Genomic DNA, 27377 nt, shown 5'->3' with positions numbered 1-27377 from the left:
TTGGAGTACTGTGTGGAGTTCTGGTCGCCTCACTTTAGGAAAGATGTGGAAGCTTTGGAGAGGGTGCAGAGAAGATTTACCAGGATGTTGCCTGGAATGGAGAGGGAGTCGTACGAGGATAGGGTGAGAGTGCTAGGCCTTTTCTCGTTGGAACGGCGAAGGATGAGGGGTGACTTGATAGAGGTTTATAAGATGATCAGAGGAATAGATAGAGTAGACAGTCAGAAACTTTTTTGGGCATTTTATTTATTCAGTTCACCCAAACCTATTTTCTGGAATAAACTGCTTGGTCTTATTAGAGATTGCAAAAGAAGGGTTCCCTTATGGCTATTCCCCATAACAATTAAGGATGTTCTGTGAGCAAGAGCCATCAGCATGCCTGAACTATGGTAGGTCTTAAACCCTCATGCGAGTCCTCTGTCAAATCATTGTCTATCATTATTCTCTAAGCTTTTTTCACCTTGTCTTGTGTCACAACTGAGTTTTTCTCAAAGTAATTCTGCATTATTGATAAAAAGCAGCACATTTCCTCTGTTACCAAGAGGGCTATATGTTCAGGTCCTATTCTCTGCAGTGCTGGCCACTCTCCTCATCTGTGAAGCAGTTTTAGGTCCCCCACACTTGCACCAGCAATATGGAGCTGGCTGGAGAATAATACCTGGAGCCATTGCACACTGGGAAACTGCTACAATAATCATAATATGTCAAATATCTTGCCTGAGGGATTTTATCCAGTTTTAAATGACTTGCGATACTATGGCTGAAAGGTTTTAAGCAGTAGCCTTTCTCATTGTGCCTAGGGACAGCTGTCCCAAGCTTTAACATGTCTGTCAGCCTTCTACCTTGCACTATACCAACCTGTGACCCTCTATGATGAATAACTCTTTACTTGAAGGCCTGCACATTTTGGGAAGACCAAAAGTGCCTTTTGCCAAGTTGATGGTTCTGCAATAGTTGATTATCTTCATGTGTGTCTCTAGAACAGCCTTTAACAGAGTCCTACATCACAAAGCTGCTCAGTATAAACCATGATAGAAACCCCTTCCAGTTCTTCTTTGCAAGGACTCATTCTGGACAGATATGAATCATGCTCTTATTCCATCTCCAGTTCCTCAAGCACTATGGGGACAAGTGAGTGCAATTCCAGATGTGTAAACAGGATCAAATGTGGGCTCTCCTCACCACCAGCCAAAATGCATTTTGGAACTTCTAGGAATGGTGCATGCTTCAAAATGATGGTGACAGTCTACTTAGGAATCATTTGACAGGATCTGTTCCCAAGTGACCATGAGAACATTACATGCAGGCTACTGTTTGATGGACTTCTGGTCATTTTTTTTTCTGTACAAACTTTTTATGAGACTGATGGTGTGTCACAGACCAAGCAAATGTTTACGCTACCGCAGAACCAAATAAATCCTTTATAACACTTGGGGCAAGTTGTACCTTGGCCTGTCATGATGCTTAGTTTTTCATACTGAGGAGCTTGATCCATTTGCGCTCAAAATTGAATGAGAGTGATGTTGGAACATTTTTACCCTCTGTACCTCGAGGTTGGTATGTTGTATTTCCATGGAAATGGTCCATTTTTGATTTCCAATTCAAGTGGATAATGGCTTTGTAGCCTGTGGAGTGCAGCTGCAGGTTATGGGAAGACCAGTGTCACATGGATCAACCACAGCACTTCTCATCTGACTGAGGTATTTAGCTGCTATGGAGTGAGTGCATCACGTGCACAATTTCTGTTCTGCTGTAGCTGCATGCTCTGAGGCTTTTAATAAGCATCATGAAGTAGCCTGACCTCATAGTGAGTAGATTAGAGAACGTGGTCTTAGTTTTTCCATGATTTACTTTGGTTCCCATGACTTTCAAACAAATAGCAAAACTTCGAGTCTTTATATTGTTGTGGTTCTGTTCGCCAAGCTGTGAATTTGTTTTGCAGATGTTTCGTCCCCTGTCTAGGTGACATCCTCAGTGCTTGGGAGCCTCCTGTGAAGCGCTTCTGTGATGTTTCTTCTGGCATTTATAGTGATATAAATGCTGGAGGAAACATCTCAGAAGCGCTTCACAGGAGGCTCCCAAGCACTGAGGATGTCACCTAAACAGGGGACGAAACGTCTGCAACACAAATTCCCAGCTCGGCGAACAGAACCACAACAACGAGCACCCGAGCTACAAATCTTCTCAAAAGCTTTGAGTCTTTATATTATCAGCAGATCCAAGCAGAAGATGATCTCATCCATTTAGAGAGAGGCTTTGACCTGAATGCCTCCACTCCCTGGAGTTTTCACCCCTCTTATGCCTGCATCGTTCCTATTGGACAAGGCAAAAGTTTTTAAAAAAAACAGGATCATAACAGGAGAAAGGAAAACCAAGGCTGACTGTAGATTTGAGTGGAAATCTTGCCAAATCCCACCCATTGAATTGGTGTTTCTAATGTTTTTGTAGAGTATTTGGGTTTGGCCACAGATTCGGACATACGATTAATTTTAAAGTGTGTCCATAATGTAGGTTTGTAGTATTCCACCAAAGATCTTCTCCTGATTCAGGCTGATGAAGCAACTGTTCACCTCCCTGTCCTGCAGTTAGTGATCATATCCCTGAGCAGTTTTAGTGACCTTCCTGCCGGTATAGTGCAGAGCTGGTTGAAATGGGTCATTAATTCCTATATCACATTTACTTGATTGGGGATAACCTTAGCAATTTGCATTCCATGGCAAGCAATGAGATGAGCTGCCAATCTCTGGTTTCTTCCCACTCACTTTGCTTGTGGGTAAGGGTGCCTTTCTTCATAATCCATTACATACTGCCACACAGTCAAATAAACTCTGCTGGTTAGCCACTGACCTTTGATTTTGTTGATCTCAAAAGACCTAATGGCCTTTGATACATCCAGAGTTAGTATTTTGCCCAAACCCCCCTGCGGGATCCATTCCTGATGAAGGGCGTTTGCCCGAAACGTCGATTTTCCTGCTCTTCGGATGCTGCCTGACCTGTGCTTTTCCAACACTACTCTAATCTAAACTATGGTCATCTAAAACCTGCATGCTAGAGAACAGAAGGTGTTGGAGCCTGTTGTCTGTGGGCTTCACATTGTTTAATCCAATATAAAAGTATTTGCTGAACATAGCATATCAGACTGCAGTGACCACAGTTTGTAGCTTGAGATTCTCCCTTGACATGCACTGCACGATAGGAGGAGTGGGATCAGATTCCGCATAGTTTCTCCCTCCTCTCCCTTCAACCCCACGATTTGGCTGTTTAGTTGTCGCTCCTGAAAAATGGCTTGTCATCTTGAGGCAGGGCATACACCTTAATTAACTTAAGTTTTTTTGTACGTTGTGTTGTAAGGAGGCACCTGCTCACCACTGCCTTCAGAGACCACTAAGTTGCCTCCCTGAGCAGTGTGCTGAGGCTGAAAAAATAGAAATTATTTCCGCCTCACTGGCTGAACAATACGTTAAGATAAAGTATCCAGTCAGTGGTTTTACTTCTTGAGTTAACCTGGTTCTTCCTTGAATAGTCATACTGGACTCTAAGTGTTAACACTCTTTCTCTCTTCACAGACGTTACTGAGTTTCTCCAGAATGTTTTGCTTTTATTTCAGATTGCCAGCATTTCCAGATTTTGTTTTTTCAGTCTAAATGGATGATGGCTCACAGACTGATCTGAAGTTGTCACCCCACTTTACAATAGAGCTGCTTAAGAAGATTTAATGATGCTTTGGCCCAACCTAGGAAGGAATCAAGGCTTGATTGGGCATGTTTTCCAGTAGCTGAGAACTGTTGTTTTTCTAATTATAGAATTGTTCTTTTGTAAGAGCAATAGGAAGTAGTGTTTTGAATAAAATGTACACTTGTTAGACTTGCCTTTCCTTTTAGTGAAGGCAAAGCCCAAGTGGTTGCCGTTGGTTTTATAATTCATGTTTACAAAATATAGATTTTTTTGGTATTTGGAAAAAAAGTACTTGGCTATGATGTAATTTTATTGAAACCTGTTGTTTTCTGTGCAATTTGGTAATGCGACCTTTTTTTGCAATGTGCACTCATTTGTTTTGTCACCTTGGCATTCTGTATGTTTCAGTTTTGTGTAGCCACAGATAAATTAAGAGTTTGTGTTTAGCTTCAGCTCAGTGTTCTGACATTGAAGGTAAAAATACTAGTAGTTATTAATAGATGACTGCAGTAAATTGGGTGTGTAGCCCCATAATGTAATGGCAGTGCTTATGTTATAATTATGGGTGTGGCAGTGTGTTGGTTAAATTACTGGACTAGTAATTCAGAAGTCTAGAATAATTGTCGGGAGATGTGAGCTCAAATCTTACTGTAGGAAATAATGAATTTACATTATTTTCTAGATCTTAAAGTCAACAGTCTCCAAGTAACTACCACATTGTAATTTAAAACATACCTGATCCATTTGTGACCTTTTAGGGAATGAAATTTTCTATCAGACTATAAGATATGCCACAAGATTGTGATTGTATTGCCGGCAAGGTCAGCTTTTATTATCCATCCTTAGTTGTCTTTGCAAAGCTGCAAATTGAGATGGCGTAGCAAGTCATTCAGTTGAATTGCCACAGGAAAAATTACTTAAATTGCTGCCCCTCAACAAAGCTGCTCCTGACCAGTATCTTGAGGACACTTGGGGAGGCATTAAATGCTAGCATTACTGGTGACACCTACACAGTTTGAATGAATAAAAGAAATCCTAGTTTTGTCAGTTCACTGGAATACAGGCAAAATCTCAAACATTTGATGTTGCTGTGCAGTTAGTTCAGTGACAAATCCAGTATTTCTTGTTTGGTTGATTTGAAATGATGGAATTAAAATGTCAGTGTAGTGCAGGTGTTGCTTATCAAACGGCAAAAGAAAAATGTTCCTTAAAGTGGAAACATACATGTCTGTATAAACGTAACTCTACATTTGATATGCGGAAAAATATCTTCATGTTAATTCATTTGAAATCAGCCTAATTTCCCTATGCCAATCAAAATTTTCTGTTGACAGTTTTATCCTTCGCAAACTTGCTTTGAGAAAATAAGCCATATCAGAAACTTCCCAATTCATTTCCTAATCTGTGAACAGTTATTTAGATTCAGATGAGGTAATAGAGTTAATGCTATAGTCAATCTGTGTGCCTATCTCAGGGAAGAGAAAGTTCAGCTGGAAATCCAATTCTTAATTGATAACTATCTGGCAACCTCCGCTGGAAGGAGATTTGATGTTGAATGATAAAGCAGTTGTGCTCAGTTGTTTTTCAGCAGCTTTTGCTGCTTTATTGTTATCTTGAAAAGTATAGTGTGATGTTGTTTGAAATCCCAGAAGCCCCCACACAGTCTGTCATGAGGTAATTGTTGACATTTGTCATAAAAGACAGCGGTCAAGCAAAGTTGTGTTGATAAGCATTTTAATTTTGCCCTCATTTTCTGTCAGTTGATGCACCACCTAATATTTGCAACAAATACTTGTGTTAATTATAGGATTGAAAAATTAAACTGGTGTAGTTAGCTTTCATTATACAATCATGTATCGTTAAAACTCTAAGTGAATTATGGAATTGATGGAAATTTATCCCCGTGGCATAAAACTAGCCAGCAGTTGGTATTGTAAGTGAGATTTTTTAAAAAATGACTTGCATCCCTTTTGTAAACTTAAAATATTTGTTTGCTTTATGGAAAAACTCTTAATTGGTGATAATTTGAAAAGAAAACCGTACACAGCCTTGTTTAATGGAAAATGGGGGAAAAGTAGTTGGCTGTGTCTGTTATAGTACAAATGAATTTAATTCATGTACTCTTTGCTTGGTGCCATGATGCAGTTTCCTTCCAGTTTTAAAGACCTCAAAGTGAACTTGCAAGTCCTTAGACTTTTCACAATGAGATTACATTTGAGGCCTGCCCATGTTGTATTCAAATTGTTATTAGCTTTCCAAGTTGTTGAACAAAGGTGTATTGTATCTCCGACCGAGTGAATGTATGATATTAACGTTATCTTTTCTGTTCCCTTGTTTCTCTTTTTCTTTTAAACAGTTAAACGCAAAGCATTGAAGTTGAATTTTGCAAACCCAGCCATCAAGACAACAGCAAGGCTTCCACTAAATCCAACAGGCGGAGTTCACTTTCAGAACCCACACATGTGAGTGGAGTCTTCTAGTTATACAAATTAAAGCATCCAGTAAGATTGGTGACATATGCATCTGGGAAATCCTGGAGCAATGTTTTTCAATTTTTTTGTAATCTGCACAAAAGATGAACCTGTTAATGATCTCTTATATTGTTTTTCTAACCAGCAAGAGTGATCCATACTGCAGCCTGAGAATTATTGCTCCCATTGGTTAGGTGTTCCATGTGTTTTACTTGGTGCTGTGTTTGACTAGTTCTGTTGGCTCATGGAGCGATATGTTTATAGTTGGACTTGTGTTCCACCAGACCTCAAATCCCACTAACAGAACGCTACCTCATTTTATAAAAATACTTTGAAGATTGGTTGTAGATTCTGCTAACTCTACACTTATGCCATGTTGTTATGCCATGTTATTATGCTAAATGCCCTTGAATCCAGGAATTATTTCTTTTTTCATAATATTTTTGTTTTTGTAGCTTGTTTGTTTTCCCTGGAACAGGATGCTAATCTGAAGCCAAAAAGCTTGTTTGCTTCACGTGAGTCCAAATGTGAGAATTGTTAAGACTAAGCCCAAGCTATATCTAACTCATGTCCTCTTTTTAAATGAGACAGTACTACTTTTGCTCCAAAAGGTTTGGTGCTTCACTGCAACCATTAGGTCAGAAGTAAAGCTTAAGTTAGTTGATATGTATTCAGTAGAGCTTACAAATGGTTCTGAGGAAGCAGGCAGTCCATTCTAATTGAAGTATAGTTTTTTTTGAGCTTCAAGTCATGTTGAGGGTAGTCATGGGCCCTAAACTCATGATCATGATTAGAAGTTTTAAAAACAAAATTAAGGGCTAAAGAAAGGAAATTGGTTTCATGTATTACAAAGGCACTGATCTGTAGAACATACCTGAAACACCTTCAGTTTTCTTGACGATCAAGAAATTAAGCTGACCATAATACATAGGAGTGGAAGTAAGGCCATTCGGCCCATCGAGTCCACTCCTCCATTTAATCATGGCTGATGGGCATTTCAACTCCACTTACCTGCAGTCTCCCCATAGCCCTTAATTCCTTGCGCGATCAAGAATTTCTCAATCTCTGCCTTGAAGACCTTTAACATCCTGGCCTCCACAGCGCTCCATGGCAATGAATTCCACAGGCCCACCACACTCTGGCTGAAGAAATGCCTCCTAATTTCCATTCTAAATTGACCCCCTCTAATTCTAAGGCTGTGCCTATGGGTCCTAAGCTCCCCACCTAACGGAAACAATTTCCCAGCGGCCATCCTTTCTAAGCCATACATTATCTTGTAAGTTTCTATTAGATCTCCCCTCAACCTTTTAAACTCTAATGAATACAATCCCAGGATCCTTAGCAGTTCATCGTATGTTAGGCCTACTATTCCAGGGATCATCCGTGTGAATCTCTGGACACACTCCAGTGCCAGTATGTCGTTCCTGAGCTGTGGGGCCCAAAATTGGACACCGTATTCTAAATGGGGCCTAACTAGAGCTTTGTAAAGTCTCAGAAGTACATCACTGCTTTTATATTCCAACCTTCAAAATAAATTACAACATTACATTTGCTTTCTTAATCACGCTCTCAACATGCAAGTTAACCTTTAGAGAATCCTGGACGAGCACTCCCAGATCCCTTTGTACTTTGGCTTTATTGATTTCTCACCGTTTAGAAAATAATCCATGCCTGTATTCTTTTTTCCAAAATGAAAGACCTCGTATTTGCTCACGTTGAATCTCATCAGCCATTCCCTGGATCACTGTTCTAAGCTGTCTAAATCTTTCTGCAGTCTCCCCACCTCCTCAGTACTACTCGCCTGTCCACCTAACTTCGTATCATCGCCAGAATGCTTCCAGTCCCTTCATCCAGATCATTAATAAATGAACAGCTGCAGCTTCAACACTGAACCCTGCGGGACACCACTTGTCACAGGCTGCCATTCCGAAAAAGAACCTTTTTCCCAATTCTCTGCCCTCTGTCAGACAGCCAATCCTCAGTCCATACCAGTAGCTCACCTCAAACACAATGGGCCCTTACCTTACTCAGCAGCCTCGCATGAGGCACCTTATCAAAGGCCTTTTGGAAGTCTAGATAGATAACACCTACTGAGTTTCCCTGGTCTAACCTACTTGTTTCCTCTTTAAAGAAATCTAACAGGTTTGTCAGGCACGGTCTCCCCTTACTAAATGCATGCTGACTTGTTCTAATCCGACCTTGCACTTCCAAGAATTTATAAATCTCATCCTTGATGGATTCTCAACCATGGTTAGGCTAATCGACCTATAATTTTCCATCTTTTGTCTTGATCCTTTCTTGAACAAGGGGGTTACAACAGCAATTTTCCAATCATCTGGGATTTTCCCTGACTCCAGTGATTTCTGAAAGATCACAACCAATGCCTCCACTATTTCCTCAGCCATCTCCCTCAGAACTCTAGGCTGTAGCCTACCAGGTCCAGGAGATTTATCAATTCTTAGACCTTTTAGCCTTTCTAGCACTTTCTCTTTTGTAATAACGACCATTCTCAACTCTGCCTGACTCTCCTTAATTTGATGAGTTTGATTTTGGCGCTGGGAGCTGGTACAAACAAATCAGGTTATAGCATTTTGTATATAAGATAATGAGAGCATAAGATAAGGTCAACAGTGAGAGCCTTTTTCCTCAGATGGTGATGGCTAGCACGAGGGGACAAAGCTTTAAATTTAAGGGTGATAGATATAAAACAGATGTCAGAGGTAGTTTCTTTCCTCAGTGGTAGGGGTGTGGGATGCACTGCCTGCAACAGTAGTTGCAGGCAGTGCATCCCAACTTTAAGGGTATGAAAATAGTCATTGGATAAACATGTGGATGGAAATGGAATAGTACAGAATAGACAGGTTTCTGATTTGTTCCACAGATTGGTGCAACTTTGAGGGCTGAAGGGCCTGTACTGCGCTGTAATATTAGGAAAAAAAAGTATGAATGGAATGAGTAAAATAGCTAACATGAGCAGCATCCAGTGGTAAAGGCAATATTCATGACAAGCAATATGACTGTGGTGCACGTTCATGTTTGGCATGTTTTGGAGCTGTTTATATTTTTTGTTTAAAAGCACAGTCACTTTTTAGTATACATTAATTGAAAAAAAATGAAATTATTTTATGAGCAGAGATATTATTAACAACTGTGTTGCACTCAGTTTTGTTCTACACCTTCATTGCAATGGAGTCATACCAAGCATGGAAGAAGATGGCTGTGGTTTTTAGAGGTCAGTCATCTCAGCCCGATGACATCACAGCAGGAGTTCATTGAGGTAGTGTCCTGGGCGAAATCAACTTTAACTGCTTCTTCAACGATCTTCCTTCCATCATAAGGTCAAAACAAGGGGTATTCACTGCATAACATTGAGCACAATTTCTGACTCCTTTAAATGTAGAGGTAGGTAGTGTCCAAATGCAACAAGACCTGGACAGTCTCCAGGGTTAGGCTGCAAAGGGGAAAATAACATTTGTGCTGTTTAAGTGCCAGGCAATGATCATGTCCATCAAGGGAGAATCTAGCCATTGTCCTTTTGACATTGTGTCGTTGCCATTGCCAAATTCCCCACTATCAATATCCTGGGAGTTACAATTGACCAGAAATTGAATTGGACTAGCCGAGTAAATACTTAGCTACAAGACTAGCTCGAAGGCTAGGAGCCCAGCAGTAACTCACCACTCTCCAGGGCAGAAGTGTTATGGAATACTCCCCTCTTTGCTGGAGGAGTGCAGCTCCAACAACACTCAAGAAACTGACACCATCCAGGACAAGGAGGAGAAAGTGAGGACTGCAGATGCTGGAGATCAGAGTTGAGAGGGTGGTGCTGGAAAAGCACAGCAGGTCAGGCAGCATTCAATGCGAAGGAGAATTGACATTTCGGGCATAAGCCCTTCATTCGGGCTTCTGCCCGAAACGTTGATTCTCCTGCTCCTCTGATGTTGCCTGACCTGCTGTGCTTCTTCAGCACCATACTCCCCACCATCCAAGACAAGGCAGTCTGCTTGATTGGCACTGCAAGCACAGACATTCATTCCCTCCAACAATGCACAGTGTGTACCAGCTACAAGATTTACTGCAAAAATTCACCAAACGTCCACTGTCAAATCTTAGAAAATTCACAACCTCTACCATCTAGAGGGACAAAGGCAGCAGATACATAAGACTTAGGGATGAAGCAAGGCCATTCAGCCCATTGAGTCTACTCCACCATTTAATCATGGCTGATGGGCATTTTAATTCCACTTAACCCGCACATAGGGACATCATCTGGAAGATATCTTTCAATCCCCTTGCCATCCTAACTTGGAAATATGTCACCGTTCCACTGTTTCGTCTCCTTTCTAGGTGACTTTGTCAGTGTTGTGGAGCCTCCTGTGAAGCTCTACTGTCCTGTGTCTGTAGGAATTTATTTGATTTTGTTCCTGCTGCTTCCGGTTCCGGTGGTTGCAGTAGTCAGTATGTTGGGTCTAGGTCAATGTGTTTACTGATTTGAGTCCATATTTCTAAAAATTCTCCGGCTGTCCTCTGTTTGACCTTTCCTATTGCTGTGTTGTCTCAGTCAAATTTGTGATTCATTTAGAAAGAGAGTGAAATGTTTGCAAACCAACTTCCCAGCTTGGCGAACATACCCACAACTACTACCATCACCCGCGTTACAAATCTTTACTCAAACATTGAACTGTTTGGTTGAAGTCCTGGAACTCCCTCCCTAATTGCACTGTGGGTCCCCCAGCTTGACTACAGTGACTCAAGAAGGCACTTCACTATCACCACCTCGTGAGCAATTGGGGGTGGGGACAAGAAATTCTGGTCCAGTCCTTGAAGCTCGAACCCATGAAGGAATGAGAAGGAAGTAAGTCTGTTCTGTTGTCTGATTTTAGCTTAGCAGTACTTGGGATGCTATAGTAGATATCAACATGCTAACTTTGGGTAAAAGTGAATACTGCAGCTGCTGGAGATCAGAGCTGAAGATTGGTGCTGGAAAAGCATAGCCGGTCGTGCAGCATCCAAGGATCAGGAGAATTGACATTTTGGGCATAAGCTCTGCACACAAGTGGTCCTGTTTGGTAGCTTCACCAGGTTGCCACCTCATTTTAGGTATGCCTGATGCTGCTCCTGGCATGTCCACCTGCGCACTCCATTGAACCAGGGTTGATCCCCTGGCTTGATGGTAATGGTTGAGTGGGGGATAAGCCAGGGTCATGAGGTTGTAGATTGTGCTGGAGTACAGTTCTGCTGTTAATGGCCCATAGTCCCTCGTGGATGCCCTGTCTTGAGCTGCTAGATTGGTTTGAAATTTGTCCCATTTAGCACTGTGGTAGTGCCACACAACACAATGGAGGTTATTCTCAATGTGAATGCAGGCCTTTGTCTCCACGAGGACAGTGCGGTAGTCACTTTTACCTATACTGTCATGGTCAGATCCTTCTGCAGCCAGCAGATTAGTAAGGATGAGGTCAATTATGTTTTCCTCTTGTTGGTTCCTTCACCACCTGTCGCAGACCCAGTCTGGCAGTTATATCCTTTAGAACCTGACCAGCTCGATCAGTAATGCTGCTGCTGAGCCACTCTTGGTGATGGACATTGAAATCCCCCACCCAGAGTACATTTTGCACCCTTGCTACTTTCAGTGCTTCCTCCAAGTGTTGTCAACATGGAGGCGTACTGATTCATCAGCCAGAGGAGGATGGTACGTGGTAACCAGTAAGATGTTTCTTTGTCTGTGTTTAACCTGAAGCCATGAGACTTCATGGGATCCAGAGTCTATGTCAAGGACTCTCAGGGCAACTCCTTTTTGACTGCATTCCACTGTGCCGCCACTTGTGCTAGGTTTTCTCCTGCCGGTGGGACAGGACGTACCCAGGGATGGTAATGGTGGTGTCTAGGGTATTTGCTGTAAGGTATAATTCCATAAAGATGCCTATGTCAGGCTGTTACTTGACTAGTCTGTGAGACAGCTCTCCCAATTTCGGCACTACCCCCCAGATGATGGTAAGAAGGACTTTGCATGGTTGGCAGGGCTGTTTGTGTATTTGCTGTTGACTTTTCTGGTTCCATGGTCGATGCCAGGTTTCATTTCTTTGTTGTGACTTTCTAGCAATTGATACAACTAAGTGCCTTTCTAGGCCATTTCCGATGGCATTTGCAAGTCAGTCACATTGCTGTGGCTCTGGAGTCGCATGTAGGCCAGACCAAGTAAGGATGGCAGATTTCCTTCCCTCAATGACATTAATCAACCAGATAGGTTTTTCTGACAGTTGACAATGGTTTCATGGTCATCAGTTGACTTTGAATTCCAGATTTTTTTTTATTGAATTCAAATTCCTCCATTTGTGGCAGGAGTCAAACACAGGTCCACAGAGCATTATTCTGGGTTTCTGCATTAATAGTCAAGTGATAATACTACTCGGCCATTGCCTCCCCAGTTATCCTGTGAATGAAGACTGGTTTCAAATGGTCAGATTCCAACGAGTTTCTAATCTGGAATTTTAATTTGTGCCCAAAAGTTATGGCATTTTGACTTGATTTCCTCATGAAAAATCAGAGCAAGTTTTGGTGATTCATTCATACCTCTGCCACAATTGTTGCTTCCACCGACCATCCCTATCTATTAGAGCATAAGCACAGTATGATACCCATTAATAGGCAAGTGAAATGTTTAAATGATAATAAATAATGCATATCCCGATAGGATTTACTCTGTGAAGCAGATTTGCATGGTCACCTGGGCACGGACCTCAGATGGCTTGAAGACAACTTGATTTCAAAGTGTACAATACTGTCTGGCAGTTTAGCATGGATTAAGCGTAGACTAGTTTTAAAATATAATTTGAGAGTTTTGAGAAGATTTGTAGCTCAGGTTGAGGTGCTGGATGTAGGTTTGCTTGCTGAGCTGGAAGGGTCATTTCCAGACGTTTTGTCACCCTACTAGGTAACACCTTCAGTGGGCCTCTGGGCGAAGCACTGTTGATAATTCCTGCTTTCTATTTATATGTTTGGGTTTCTTTGGGTTGGTGATGTCATTTCCTGTTCTTTTTCTCAGGGGCTGGTAGACATGTTAGAGTTCCGGTTGGAATGCCACGCTTCTAGGATTTCTCGTGCATGTCTCTGTTTGGCTTGTCCTATAACGGATGTGTTATCCCAGTTGAAGTGGTGTCCTTCCTCATCTGTATGTAAGGATACTAGTGAGAGGGTCATGTCATTTTGTGGCTAGTTGATGTCCATGTATCCTGGTGGCTAGTAATTTCTGTGGTATTTTTGCTGTGGTGATATCCTGAACCCGAAGGCTTACGAAATAGGTTTTGCCATATTTCTGTATTTTACTCTCTTGTTCCTATATTAGCAGTTTTTCTGTCATGGTATGTCACCCATTTACCTTGCACCATCCACTGTCATCCATGAGCGTGTCTGCAAACCACCATGTGACAAACATTTAACTATGTTAAGGTCAATCACACTTTCTGCTGCCCTCCACGTTGCCCTCTAGAAGGGATCCTTGTAATTCAGCCTTGATCAAATGGCAGAAACGCTCAATTTTTTTCTAAATGTCACTTTTCAGAGTTTATTGTTTTTGCAATTTTGAGGACTTAAATTATTTTATTATTTATGGAATTATTGTTTTATGGAATTTTAAGCGTATGCCTTGCCATCTGTTTGTGTATAGCAATATTGTGAAATTATAGCTGAAGATATATATAACTAAGTAGACAAACAAAGTTGTTATAACAGGCTGACTGTAGACTGCTGCCAGGTATTAACTTGCTTCATGTCTCTTCAAAAGGTTTGATTGTTGAACTTTTTAAAAAAAGGTTGAATTGGGAAACTTTCTTCAGTTGAAAGATCAATCAACAATTTGGTAGTAATTTGTTTCTATCATTTGGTTTCAACTTGGACTTTTCCTATATGTGGCAACTTTAATCAGTTGTGAAGATGTTTGATTTGATTTTATTACAGTCATTTGTATCGAGGTAGAGGGCAGTGTGTTATCTTGCGTGTTTTATTGGCAGATCGTACTATAGAAGTGTGTCACGGAACAACAGAGTGCAGGATACAATGTTACACATGCTGAGAAAATGTAGAGCGAGATTAACATTGACATTAAAGAGGTCCATTCAAAAGGCTGAAAACAGCAGGGATGTTTTAAGTTTAATCCTACTTGGAGAACACAAGTTTTAAAGGATTGTGGAAAATGCCTTTACGTCAACTTTTGTGGAAATTCCAGGAGTGGTTTCTTTTACAAAAAAATTATTAACTCCAATGTCATAAATTGTCAATTAAAATAAGCTTTTTAGGAATCACCTGACTGGTGTTGACCGCTTGCTATGCTGGACACCCATGCTGGGGTCTAGCTTGTACAAGTGCAGCTTTTTATTGGGTTCAGCTGTGGGTAACCTGCTTTGAACCAGCTGAATTGAAGGGAAGTCTGCTAAGATGCAACTGTCCTGCTGATCTCTTTCATTTCTGAAAAGCAGACCCTTTCATTGAATCGTATTTGTTCTTTGGAAAGAATGATTGAAAAGCATCCCAAGATTGTGCTTAAGGAGCAAGTTGTATGTAATACTCCAGAGATGTTCAGGCATGATTAGTGAGTTGATCATACTGTAGAGCATTGGAGCAACAGACTCCAAAACATTCTATATGCAATCCTTTTGCCTTGAAGAGTAGCCCTTTTTTTTTTAACTCAGACAGTCTCCACAGAGCAATCTTTGTCTCCAGAAATGTATTTGTGTTTTTTTTTTGGGAAGGGTAGCATTTGTATGTCCATACTACTGATTATATATTTAAACTAATGATGGCCTCTTTATTGCATACGTTTTGAATTGATAAATTATTAATTGGAACATATGAACAAGTGTAGCCCATTCAACTCCTCAATTTGTTCCATCAAAAAGTGAGATCATGGCAATTTGTGGCTTAACCATATATCTGCCACTGGCCCGTATCACTTAAAATACCTTTGCTGACCAAAAATGCATTTACCTCAGATTTAAACTTAACTGATCCAGCATCCACTGCCATTTGTGGAAGGGAGATCCAAATCTCTACCACCTTCTGTTTATAAATGTGCTTTGTAATATCTCCCCAGAAAATCTGCCCCTCATTCTCAAACATCCTAGTTCTACAATCCCCAACCATGAACATAATTTATCTTAATCTACCCCCCTTTTTTTTCCTGTTTAGTGCTGTTGAGCTTTGTAAGAAAACGGGTTGATAGATCTTGTTTAAAAATCTGATATGTCAACTAGTTGACCATTATACTCACTGGAGTAAAGTTTTTTTAATATTGAGACCTTTGGGGTAGTGGGACTAGAGTAGTGCATTCGCCCGAGTTGTTACAAACCTATGCAAGATGAAGCTTCATGGTATTCTCATGTCCAGTCTGCACAATTTGATTTTGTGAAAGGAAAGTTTTAATTCACAGGATGAGGGCATCACTGTTTAGGCCAGCATTTATTGCTCGCCCTTAATTGCCCAGAGGGCAGTTTAGAGTCAACCACATAGCTTGGGTGTTTGTCAAACATTGTAAAGCTTACAGGGTTCAGTTTTATTTTAAACTTGTACAAGAGTGACCTATTTGAAGTTTGCATTCAAAGAAATTTGGTGTGTGTGTGTGTGGTCATACCGGTCCAGTATCCAGTAATGTCCAGTGCATTGAGAATCCCAAAACAAAATTTGAATGTCTGTTCTATTTGGCTTTCGACTCTTATTTCCACTAGCAGCACTCAAATTTACCACTATGTTTTGGTTAGTCATCGTATTTTACACTGACTTCCTGCAGAGCTAAGTTCACCAAAAATGGACCTGGACCATTTTTATGAATGCTAAATTTATGGTTTGGAAGTCAAATAGGGAAAGGTTGCTTGGAATAAAATCCAAGTTTGCACAGTGTGTCTAATTGAAAGTAGGACATTCTGGAACTCAGTTGTTAGATTTGATCATTTCATTTCAATTATGTATATAGTCTCATCCTAGTCATCAGTGCAACCTCCATTATAAAGTTCCAACTTGTTGTGGAGATCAAGAAACACAGTATGTACTTTCATTTATTTTGATTTATAAATATGTATGGCTTGCAATGTATTGCTACTGGATATCAGTAGATTGCAGTGATATTAATTTTTCTATTCATTGGGATGTGAGTGTCACTGATGAAGCCAACGTTTATTGTCCACCCCTCTTTGTCCTAGAGAAGGTGGTGAGCTGCAGTTCTTGGGGTTTAGGGGGACGCTTGGTGCTGTTAGGAATGGAATTCTCTGATTTTGACCAAGCCACAGTTTAAGATGGTGTGTGGCTTCGCAGGGAACTTGGAGATGCTGATGTTCATAAGCATCTGCTGCCTCTGTTCTTCTAGCTGTTAGTACCATCCAAACCTGAGACATCTATCAGAAGCAGTGGTGAGTTACAGTAATGCATCTTGCAAATTGTACACATTTGCTCTGCTGTCACTGTGTTGATGATCAAGGGAGTGAATGTTGAAGATGGTGGATTGAATGCCAATCATTGGACTGTTGGGAGTTGGTCAAGTTTCATAACGGTTGAAACTAGTCTCATTCAGACAAGTGGAGAGTTTGTGAATAATGAGTGATGTGCGCATCTGCCCTGCCTAATGCAAATTGATATGTTTGTCTGAATTTTAGTTTGGCATGGTTCAGATTTTTATATACAGGTGTTTAGTATTCTTGTTGGTATTGTGGGCAGCTCATTTGCTGCTTCATATGGCTTGTCAAAATTGACAACAGAATTTTCTCAACGTAGTTGCAATTTTGTTGGATTTTTAGAATTTCCTAACCATTATTATCCCTATACATTCCATTATCATAACGCCCATATAAGAACAGGTGGCATGAATTGTGACATAAAGCATGCTGAAAATTAAATTATATCACTTGTTTTGTGTGGAACTTCATTCCATGGCTGTTTTTTTGGTTTAAGAATGAGTTTTGCATTGCAGCAGAACGATGTTGGGTCCATTGTGAATGTGTTGATTTTGAAGGAACAGTCAATATTTATTCACTTCTGTTATAAGTTTTGAATTATCCTTTCACCACTCTTTGTTTTGATGTTTCATATCCTGACAGACCTAGATTATTTCACATTAACTTTTTTCCATTCTTTTGGAGCAAATCTAAAGTTTTATAGCCCCTTCGTACCAATTTAAAATCACAAGTAGTTTTTCCAGATTATCCTGCCCATCCCTCAATCTTGAAGGTTCTTAAGAGATAACCTTTTGCTCCTCCAGTTGGAAAGAGCTCTGTTATCTTGTATGTTTGACCTTGAAGCAAGCCCTCCTAAACCTGGTAGTATCATGGTAGGTGGTGGCCTAGTGGTATTATTGCTAGATTATGTTCTGGGGACCGGAGTTCAAATCCCGCCACAGCAGATTCAATTTAGAAACTTCCTGGAATTGAGATCATTGTCAGAAAAACCTCTCCAGTTCACTAATGTCCTTCAGGGAAGGAAATCTGCCACCCTCACTTGGTCTGGCCTGCACATGTCTGCAGATCCACAGCAATAAGGTTGATTCTCAAGTTGCATTCTAAAATGGCCTAGCAAGCCATTCCATTGGTCCAGTTGCTACAAAATCTCAAAGAAATGAAATTGGACAGGGCACTGGAAAAGATCATGGCAGAAACAGCCTTGTCAACTCTGCAAAGTTCTTCTCGCTAACATCTGGGGGATAGTGCCAAAATTGGGAGAGCTGTGTCACAGACTAGTCAAGCAACAGCCTGACATTGTCTGTAAGGTATGATTCCATGAGTATGACTATGTCCCAGGTACCACCACCACCACCATCCCTGAATATATCCTGTCTTATAGGCATGTTGAACAACACTTGGAGGAAGCACTGAGGATGGCAAGGGCACAAAATATACTCTGTGTGGGGCATTTCAGTGTCCACCAAGAGTGGCTTGGGAGCAGTACTACAGATTGAGCTGGTTGGGTTCTAGAGGACATAGCCACTAAACTGGGTCTGCAGCAGATGGTGAGGGAGAAACATACTTGACCTCATCCTTCCCAATCTGCCAGCTGCAGATGCATCTGTCCATGACAGTATCAAGAAGAGTGGCCACTGCACAGTCCTTGTGGAGACTAAGACTCACCTTCACATTTGAGAATAACGTCCATATGTGTGACGCTATCATTGTGCTAAATGAAACAGACTTCGAGCTGATCTACCAACTTGACTGGGCATTCATGAGGCACTGTAATGTCATGGTCTGGCATATCTCCCAGTCAACTGTTACCATCAAGCTAGATGATCAACCCTGGTTCAATGGAGTGCACAGGAGGGCATGCCAGGAATAGCAGCAGGCATATATAAAGATGAGGTTTCAACCTGGTGAAGCCACCAAACAGGACTACTTGCATGCCCAACCATGTAAGCAGCAAGTCATAGAGCTAAGTGACCCCACAACAAACATCAGATCTAAGCTCTGCAGTCTTTCCATTTCCAGTCGTGAATGGTGGTGGAAAATTAAACAACCTCACTGGAGGAGGAAACTCCACAAATATCTCCATCTTCAATAGCCCAACACATCAATGCAAAAGATATTACTGAAGCATTTGCAGTAAGTTTCACCCAGAAGTGCTGAGTGGATGATCCATCTCTGCCTCCTCCAGTGGATGCCAGTCTTCAGCCAATTCGATTTCACTCCACATGATGTCAGGAAATGGTTAGAGGCATTGGATACTGCAAAGGCTAAGGGCCCTGACAACATTCCAGCAATTGTACTGAAGACTTGTGCACCAGAACTTGTCACTTCCCAAGCTAAACTTTTCCAATACAATTGCCAAAGTATATCCTATACATAAAAAGCAGGACTAATCCAACCTGGCCAATCACTACCCCGTCGGTCATCAGTAAAGTGATGAAAGGTGGTATCAAACAGCACCTGCTCAACAATAACCTACTTTGTGATGCCCAGTTTGGGTTCTGCCAGGGCCACTCAGTTCCTGAACTCATTAGGGCCTTCATTCAAACTGGACAAAAGAGCTGAATTGCAGAGGTCAAGTGAGCGTGACAGCCCCTGACATCAAGGCTGCCTTTGACAGTGTGGCAAAACTGGAATCGTTTGGTATCAGGGGGCAAACTGTCTAGTGGTTGAAATCATACCTGACACAAGAAGATCGGGTTGTGGTTGTTGGTCAGTAATTTCAGCTCCAGGGCATCTCTGTAGGAGTTCCTCAAAAGTGACCTCAGCCCAACTATTTTCAGCTGCTTCATAAATGATTTTTCCCTCCATCATAAGGTCAAATATGGGGAAGCTTGCTGATGATTGTACAATCATCTGTGCTCAGCACCATGCATGATCCCTCGGACACTGAAGCAGTCCATGTTCAAATGCAGTAAGTTCTGGACAATATCAAGGCTTGGACTGATGAGTGGCAAGTTACGTTTGCGCCACACAAATGCTGGGCTATGACCATCATGACTAGAGACATCTTAACCACCGCCTCTTGGCATTCAGCGGTGTAATCATCACTGAATCCCCCACTATCAACCTCTTGGGGGTTATCACTGATCAGAACTTCAACTGGACTTGCCAAATAAACACTGGCTATAAGAGCAGGTTGAAAGCTAGGAGTACCGAGGGGAGTAACTCGCTTGACTCCTCAAAACCTGTCCACTATCCACAAGGCACAAGTCTGGAGTGTGATGGAATACCCCCCATTTGCCTGGCAGCCCCAACAACATCCAGGACAATGCAGCCTGCTTGATTGGCACAGCATCCACAAGTATCTATTTCCATCACCAACAGTGTGTACTATCTACAATATGCATTGCAGAAATTTACCAAAGGTCCTCAGACAGCACCTTCTAAACCTACAACCACTACTTCTTTCTAGAAGGAAAGGGGCAGCAGATACATTCCCCTCCACACCACTCACCATCTTGACTTGGAAATCTATTGCAGTTCCTTCAAAATCCTGGAATTCTCTCCTTAATGGCATTGTTTGTTAACCCACAACAGGTAGGCTGCAGCGGTTCTAGAAGGCAGCTAACAACCACCACAAGGGCAACAAGGTATGGACAATAAAATGTTGACCCATATCCTAAAAATGAAATTTAAAATTTTTTAAACTAATTTCATATATTCTACATTAACAGGAAGCAGTCAGGAGGAATGGGTCATTATCAAGTTGACAATCCTACTTAAGGCACCAAAGGGTTCACTGTTGGAACCTCAGCTTATTTGTCATATGGATGAAGGAGCTGAATGTTTTGTGGCCAAATTTGCTGCTGATACAGAAATAGGCGGACAAATCATTTATGAAGAGGACACAGTATACAAAGGCATATGGATTTAATAATTGGGCAAAATATTGGCAGATCATGTTTACTCTGGGGAAAAATGTGAGGTTGTCAACTTTAGCAGGATAGAAAAGCAAAATAGGAAGAGACTGCAGAATGTTGTGGCGCAGAGGATCTGACTGGTTTTGTTTGCCAGCAGAAATGACAAGTAGTTTGGATAACAAATGGAAAGTTGGCCTTTGTTTCCTTGCTATAGAGTGCAAAAGTAGTGAAATATTGCTGCAATTGTACAAGGTGTTTGTAAGGCTCCATTTGTAAGGAGTATAGTTTTGGTCTAATTTTGGGGAACCTCCCTCCATTAGACAGTTCAGAAAAGGTACACTCGACTGATTCAAGGGGTCATCTTGGGAAAGACTTGAGCAAATTGAACTGTGTTCACAAAAGTTTAGTAGAATAAGACACATTCTTGTTGTCACGTAGAGTCATAGAGATGTACAGCATGGAAACCGACCGTTCGGTCCAACCCATCCATGCCGACCAGATATCATAACCCAATCCAGTCCCATCTGCCAGCACATGGCCCATATCCCTCCAAACCCTTCCTATTCATATACCCATCCAAATGCCTTTTAAATGGCGCAATTGTACAGGCCTTCACTACTTCCTCTGGCAGTTCATTCCATACACTTACTACCCTCTGTGTGAAATAGTTGCCCCTTAGGTCTCTCTTATATCTTTCCCCTCTCACTCTAAACTAATGCCCTCTAGTTCTGGACTCCCCGACCCCAGGGTAAAAACTTTTGTCTATTTATCCTATCCATGCCCTGCATAATTTTGTAAACCTCTATAAGGTCACCCCTCAGCCTCCGACTCTCCAGGGAAACCAGCTGCAGCCTGTTCGGCGCCTCTCTGTAGCTCAAATCCTCCAACCCTGGCAACATCCTTGTAAATCTTTTCTGAACCCTTTCAAGTTTCACAACATCTTTCCGATAGGAAAGGAGACCAGAATTGCATGCAATATTCCAACAGTGGCCTAAGCAATGACCTGTACAGCCGCAACATGACCTCCCAACTCCTGTACTCAATACTCGGACCAATACCAAACACCACCTTCACTATCCTTTCTACCTGCGACTCCACTTTCATGCAGCTATGAACCTGCACTCCAAGGTGTCTCTGTTCAGCAACACTCCCTAGGACCTTACTCTTAAGTGTATAAGTCCTGCTAAGATTTGCTTTCCCAAAATGCAGCACCTCACATTTATCTGAACCACCTCTCAGCCCATTGGCCTATCTGATCAAGATCCTGTTGTAATCTGAGGTAACCTCCTTCACTGTCCACTACATCTCCAATTTTGGTGTCATCTGCAAACGTACTAACTGTACCTCTTATGCTCACATCCAAATCATTTATATAAATGACAAAAAGTAGAGGACCCAGCAGCGTTCCTTGTGGCACTCCACTGGTCACAGGCCTCCAGTCTGAAAAACAACCCTCCACTACCAACCTCTGTCTTCTACCTTGGAGTAGGTTCTGTATCCAAATGGCTAGTTCTCCCTGTATTCCATGAGATCTAACCTGAGTAACCAGATTCCCATGGGCAGCCTTGTCGAGCGCCTTACTGAAGTCCATATAGATCACATCTACTGCTCTGCCCTCCTCAATCCTTTTTGTTACTTCCTCAAAAAACTCAATCAAATTTGAGACATAGTTTCCCATGCACAAAGCCATGTTGGCTATTGCTAATCAGTTCTTGCCTTTCCAAATACATGTACATCCTATTCCCTCCAACAACTTGCCCACCACCGATGTCAGGCTCACTGATCTATAGTTCCCTGGCTTGTCCTTACCACCCTTCTTAAACAGTGCCACCACGTTAGCCAACCACCAGTCTTCCAGCACCTCACCTGTGACTATTGATTATACACATATTTCAGCAAGAGGCCCAGCAATCACTTCTCTAGCTTCCTACAGAGTTCTAGGGTACACTTGATCAGGTCCTAGGGATTATCCACCTTTATGCATTTCAAGATATCCAGCACTTCCTCCTCTCTAATATGGACATTTTTCAAGACGTCACCATCTATTTCCCTATAGTCTATATCTTCCATATCCTTTTCCACAGTAAATACTGATGCAAAATACTCATTTAGTATCTGCCCCATTTTTTGTGGCTCCACACAAAGGCCGCCTTGCTGATCTTTGAGGGGCCTTATTCTCTCCCTAGTTACCCTTTCGTCCTTAATATATTTGTAAAAACCTTTGGATTCTCCTTAATTCTATTTGCCGAAGCTATCTCATGTCCCTGTTTTGCCCTCCTGATTTCCCTCTTAAGTATACTCCTACTGCCATTATACACTTCTAAGGATTCACTCCATCTCTGCCATCTATACCTTACATATGCTTCCTCCTTTTTCTTAACCAAACCCTCAATTTCTTTAGTTATCCAGCATTCCCTTTACCTACCAGCCTTTCCTTTCACCCTTTCTCTGGATTCTTGTTATCTCATTTCTGAAGACTTCCCATTTTCTAGCCGTCCCTTTACCTGCAAACATCTGCCCCCAATTAGCTTTTGAAAGTTCTTGCCTAATACCGTCAAAATTAGCCTTTCTCCAATTTAGAACTTCAGTTTTTAGATCTGGTCTATCCTTTTCCATCACTATTTTAAATCAAATAGAATTATGGTTGCTGGCCCCAAAGTACTCCGTCACCTGCCCTGCCTTATTTCCCAAGAGTAGGTCACATTTTGCACCTTCTCTAGTAGGTACATCCACATAATGAATGAGAAAATTGTCTTGTACACACTTAACAAATTCCTCTCCATCTAAATCCTTAACACTATGGCAGTCCCAATCTATGTTTGGAAAGTTAAAATCCCCTGCTCCTGCCCCACCAAACTTATCCCTGCATACCTCGACACGGTCCTGTCCCCCTTAGTCCAAGAACTCCCCAACTACATTCGGGACCTCACCCACGCCCTCCACCTCCTCCATGATTTTCGCTTCCCCAGCCGCCAACGCCTTATCTTCACCATGGACATCCTGTCCCTAAACACCTCCATTCCCCCGTCACGAAGGCTTCAAATCCCTCTGCTGCTTCCTTTCCCGCCGACCCAACCAGTACCCTTCCACTGACACCCTCCTTCGACTGACTGAACTGGACCTCACTCTGAACAACTTCTCTTTCCAATCCTCCCACTTTTCCAAACCAAACGAGTAGCCATGGGCCCCAGCTATGCCTGCCTCTTCGTTGGATATGTGGAACAGTCCATCTTCCGCAGCTACACTGGTACCACCCCCCGCCTTTTCCTCCACTACATCGATGACTGTATCGGCGCTACCTCGTGCTCCCACAAGGAGGGTTGAACAGTTCATCCACTTTACTAACACCTTCCACCCTGACCCCAAATTTACCTGGACCGTCTCAGACTCCTCCCTCCCCTTCCTAGACACCTCCATTTCTATCTCTGGCAACCGACTCAACACAGACATTTACTATAAACTGACCAACTCCCACAGCTACTTAGATTACACTTCCTCCCACCCAACACCCTGTAAAAACGCCATCCCATATTCCCAATTTCTTCGCCTCCACTGCATCTGTTCCCAGAAGGACCAATTCCAATACCGAACAACCCAGATGGCCTCCTTCAAAGACCACAATTTCCCTTAAAAGACGTGATTGATGATGCTCTCCACCGCATTTCCTCCACTTCCCGCTCCTCTGCCCTTGAACCCTGCCCCTCCAATCGCCACCAGGACAGAACCCCACCAACCTCCAGATACATCGCATCACCCTTCGTCATTCCCACCACCTCCATTCAGACCCCACCCTCCCCCCTTACTTCCCTCCAAGGCCCCAAGGGATACTTCCATATCCGCCACAAATTCACCTGCACCTCCACACACATCATCTATTGCATCCGCTGCACCCGATGTGGCCTCCTCTATATTGGGGAGACAGGCCGCCTACTTGCGGAACATTTCAGAGAACACCTCTGGGACACCCGCACCAACCAACCCAACTGCCCCGTGGCTGAACATTTTAACTCCCCCTTCCACTCCGCCAAGGACATGCAGGTCCTTGGCCGCCACCATCACCAGACCATGGTAACACGATGCCTGGAGGAAGAGTGCCTCATCTTCCGCCTAGGAACCCTCCAACATTTCTCCAGCTTCCTCATTTCCCCTCCCTCCACCTTATCTCAGTCCCAACCCTCGGACTCAGCAACCCTAGGCCCCTTGCATTGAAATAAATGCAGTTTAATTTATTAGTCCTACCTTGTTTCTGCCTGCCCTGACTGTTTGACTCACTTCTGTTCTCAACTGTACCAGTCTCGGATTGATTTCTTTCCTCACTATCTCGCTTGGTCCCACCCCCACCTTACTAGTTTAAATCCTCCTGAGCAGCTCTAGCAAATGTCCCTGCCAGTGTATTAGTCCCCTTCCAATTTAGGTGCAATCCGTTCTCCTTGTACAGGTCAGTTCTACCCCAAAAGAGATTCCAATGATCCAAAAATGTGAATCCTTCTCCCATATACCAGCTCCTCAGCCATGCATTCATCTGCTCTATCCTCCTATTCCTGCCCTCACTAGCTCGTAGCACCGGGAGTAATCCAGATATTACTACTCTCGAAGACCTCCTTTTTAAATTCCTGCCTCACTCTCTGTAATCTCCCTTCAGCATCTCAACCTTTTCCCATCCTGTGTCACTGGTTCCAATGTGGACAATGACCTTTTGCTGGCCCCTCTCCCCCTTGAGATCATTCTGCACCCTCTCTGAGACATCTTTGATCCTGGCAGCAGGGAAGCAAACACACCGTTCTGATAAGAGATTCTGAGGAGATCTGATAGGATAGATATTAAGATGTTTGCCCTAGTGAGAGAATCTAGAACTAATGGATAGTTTCAAATAGGTGGTTTTCCATTTAAGACAGATCCTAATCTCTCAATCAATAATCTTTGGAATTCACTACTCAAGTGAGCAGTGAAGGCTCAGTCAATAAATATATCTCAGGCTGAGTTGACAGGTACTTGACTTACAAGGAAATAAGAGTTAATGAGTAGATGTAAATGGAATTAAAACCACAATCAGATTAGAAGGGGATCTTATTGAATAGCGGTAGGCATTTGAGACACCAATAAGTTTGCTATTCCTGTTTAGTAGCTAGCCCCTAACTTTGAGTACCTTCCATAACCTCTGCACCTCTCCTTTTTCATGCTTCACTAAATACTCTTTCATTTATATCTCAATTGGCATCTCAGCCTGGATTATTTGCATGAATACTGGAATTGAATTTGAATCCACAAACTTCAGACCAGTTGGTGGTTATCTTTTGAACCAAGCTCAGTTATTTCTATTTCTTCAGTTCTTAGTCCTGAACAAAAGGCTATACCTTCAACAATATGCAGAGTGTTGTTTCTGAGGGCTGTGCTAAGTTATTGACTAAGGTGACCAGACTGGATTGTTTGCTTTATTTTACATGAAGAAAATAATGACTATATTGAGTAGGTTACTAATGTCTAATATACTATGCTTCTTTGTTTGGTTCATTGCCGCTCGCAAGCTGGATATAAAACCTTTGTTTTTTAAATTTTCACAATCCATCCATGTATGTTTTTCCTCCTTGTTTGAACGTCTCATCATTTTCAATAATGCTCCATTGTAAAAATGAGTTGAGGATAAAATTGATAAGTGTGATTGATAAGTTAGTTGATTTTTCTCAGTAGATTGCAGTTGGTGTGTCATAGCTTTTGATAGTATGCTTGGGCTTCAATCTGTAATATCCTCAGTTATCACCGTTTTTGTAAGAATTGCTTCAGAAGTTCCATTTTGGCTCAGTTTGCAGATATTTGCCTCTTGAGTCAAAATTGTGGGCACCAGTAGCATTTAAGGACCTGAGAGCATAATGTAAACTGACCCATGATTATTGAAGGCGATCTCTCTTCAGGTAAAGATGCCAGAGCAAGGGAGCTCAGAAATTACATCGTTTCTTTAGACTGTTTACGATAAGCTATGCCACTTGACCATTATCAAGAATAGGTTAATGATCCCAGTACTGCTTGACCCCAAGTTAATTTCTAAACCCAAACCTTCTCCATCACAAAGATTGTTCACATACCTCTACTTGAGTACCAATGCTTGTCTTCATTCAGCTTCACTTTATCTGCTGAAACGCTCACCATGCTTTTGTTATCTCCTAACTTGGCTATTCCAGTACCCTCATGGCTAGCATCCCATTTTCATTCTCCTTGGAATATAATTGCATGCTGTGATAACATTATTGCAATTATGTAAATCTGCCATAAAGCCTATCCCTGCCTGTTTGATGCTTGGTAACCACAAAGCTGAAAGTTTTTTAGTTAAAAGATTCCAGATCATTGAGGAGGCTCCAGACTAATCCACATTTGACAACCTGCACTGAAAATTCTGCTCAAGCTTTGACAGAAAGAAGAATTCCACTGTTGTGATTGAGGCAATTCACAACATTCTAAAACAATTGACAAAGTTATTTTTGTCCCCCAAAAAAAACTTCCAATAAGTCAGTTTGCCGAAAGTCCGAATATCAATAATTTGAGGATTTGGATCTGGATCCACATCTTTACCAAAAAATAGTTCTGCTTGAGCTGCATGTTATTTCTGTAAAATGCTTTGCTGAAATTCAACCATTAATTTGAGTTTTTTTTATAGCCAACAAATATGACAAATGCATTACCAACTTCAGTGGTAATAAGTACGACATTGGAAGAGAAAAGGTTGAGACTCTGAAGTGAGATTACAGAGAGTTAGGTAGAAATTTAAAAAGGAGGTCCTCAAGGGTAGTAATATCTGGATTACTCCCAGTGCTACGAGCTAGTGAGGGCAGGAATAGGAGGATAGAGCAGATGAATGCATGGCTGAGGAGCTGGTGTATGGGAGAAGGATTCACATGTTTGGATCATTGGAATCTCTTTTGGAGTAGAAGTGACCTGTA

General features: G+C 41.9%; 1 protein-coding gene across 4 annotated transcripts in view; it reads left to right on the top strand.

Annotated features, from left to right (window-relative positions):
- map2k4a (mitogen-activated protein kinase kinase 4a) overlaps positions 1–27377 on the top strand; it is a 183469-nt gene that overhangs the window by 81714 nt on the left and 74378 nt on the right. For all 4 annotated transcript variants that reach the window (XM_043714457.1, XM_043714461.1, XM_043714460.1 and 1 more), the window contains one exon: positions 6032–6137. In XM_043714457.1, the coding sequence (XP_043570392.1) occupies positions 6032–6137 (106 nt within the window). The remainder of the gene's footprint in view (positions 1–6031; positions 6138–27377) is intronic.

The sequence above is a fragment of the Chiloscyllium plagiosum genome, chromosome 24 (genome assembly GCF_004010195.1).
Source record: "Chiloscyllium plagiosum isolate BGI_BamShark_2017 chromosome 24, ASM401019v2, whole genome shotgun sequence".
Classification (NCBI taxonomy): domain Eukaryota; kingdom Metazoa; phylum Chordata; class Chondrichthyes; order Orectolobiformes; family Hemiscylliidae; genus Chiloscyllium; species Chiloscyllium plagiosum.
Note: the sequence above shows the minus strand (reverse complement) of the source record. Positions and strands in the feature narration are given on the sequence as shown.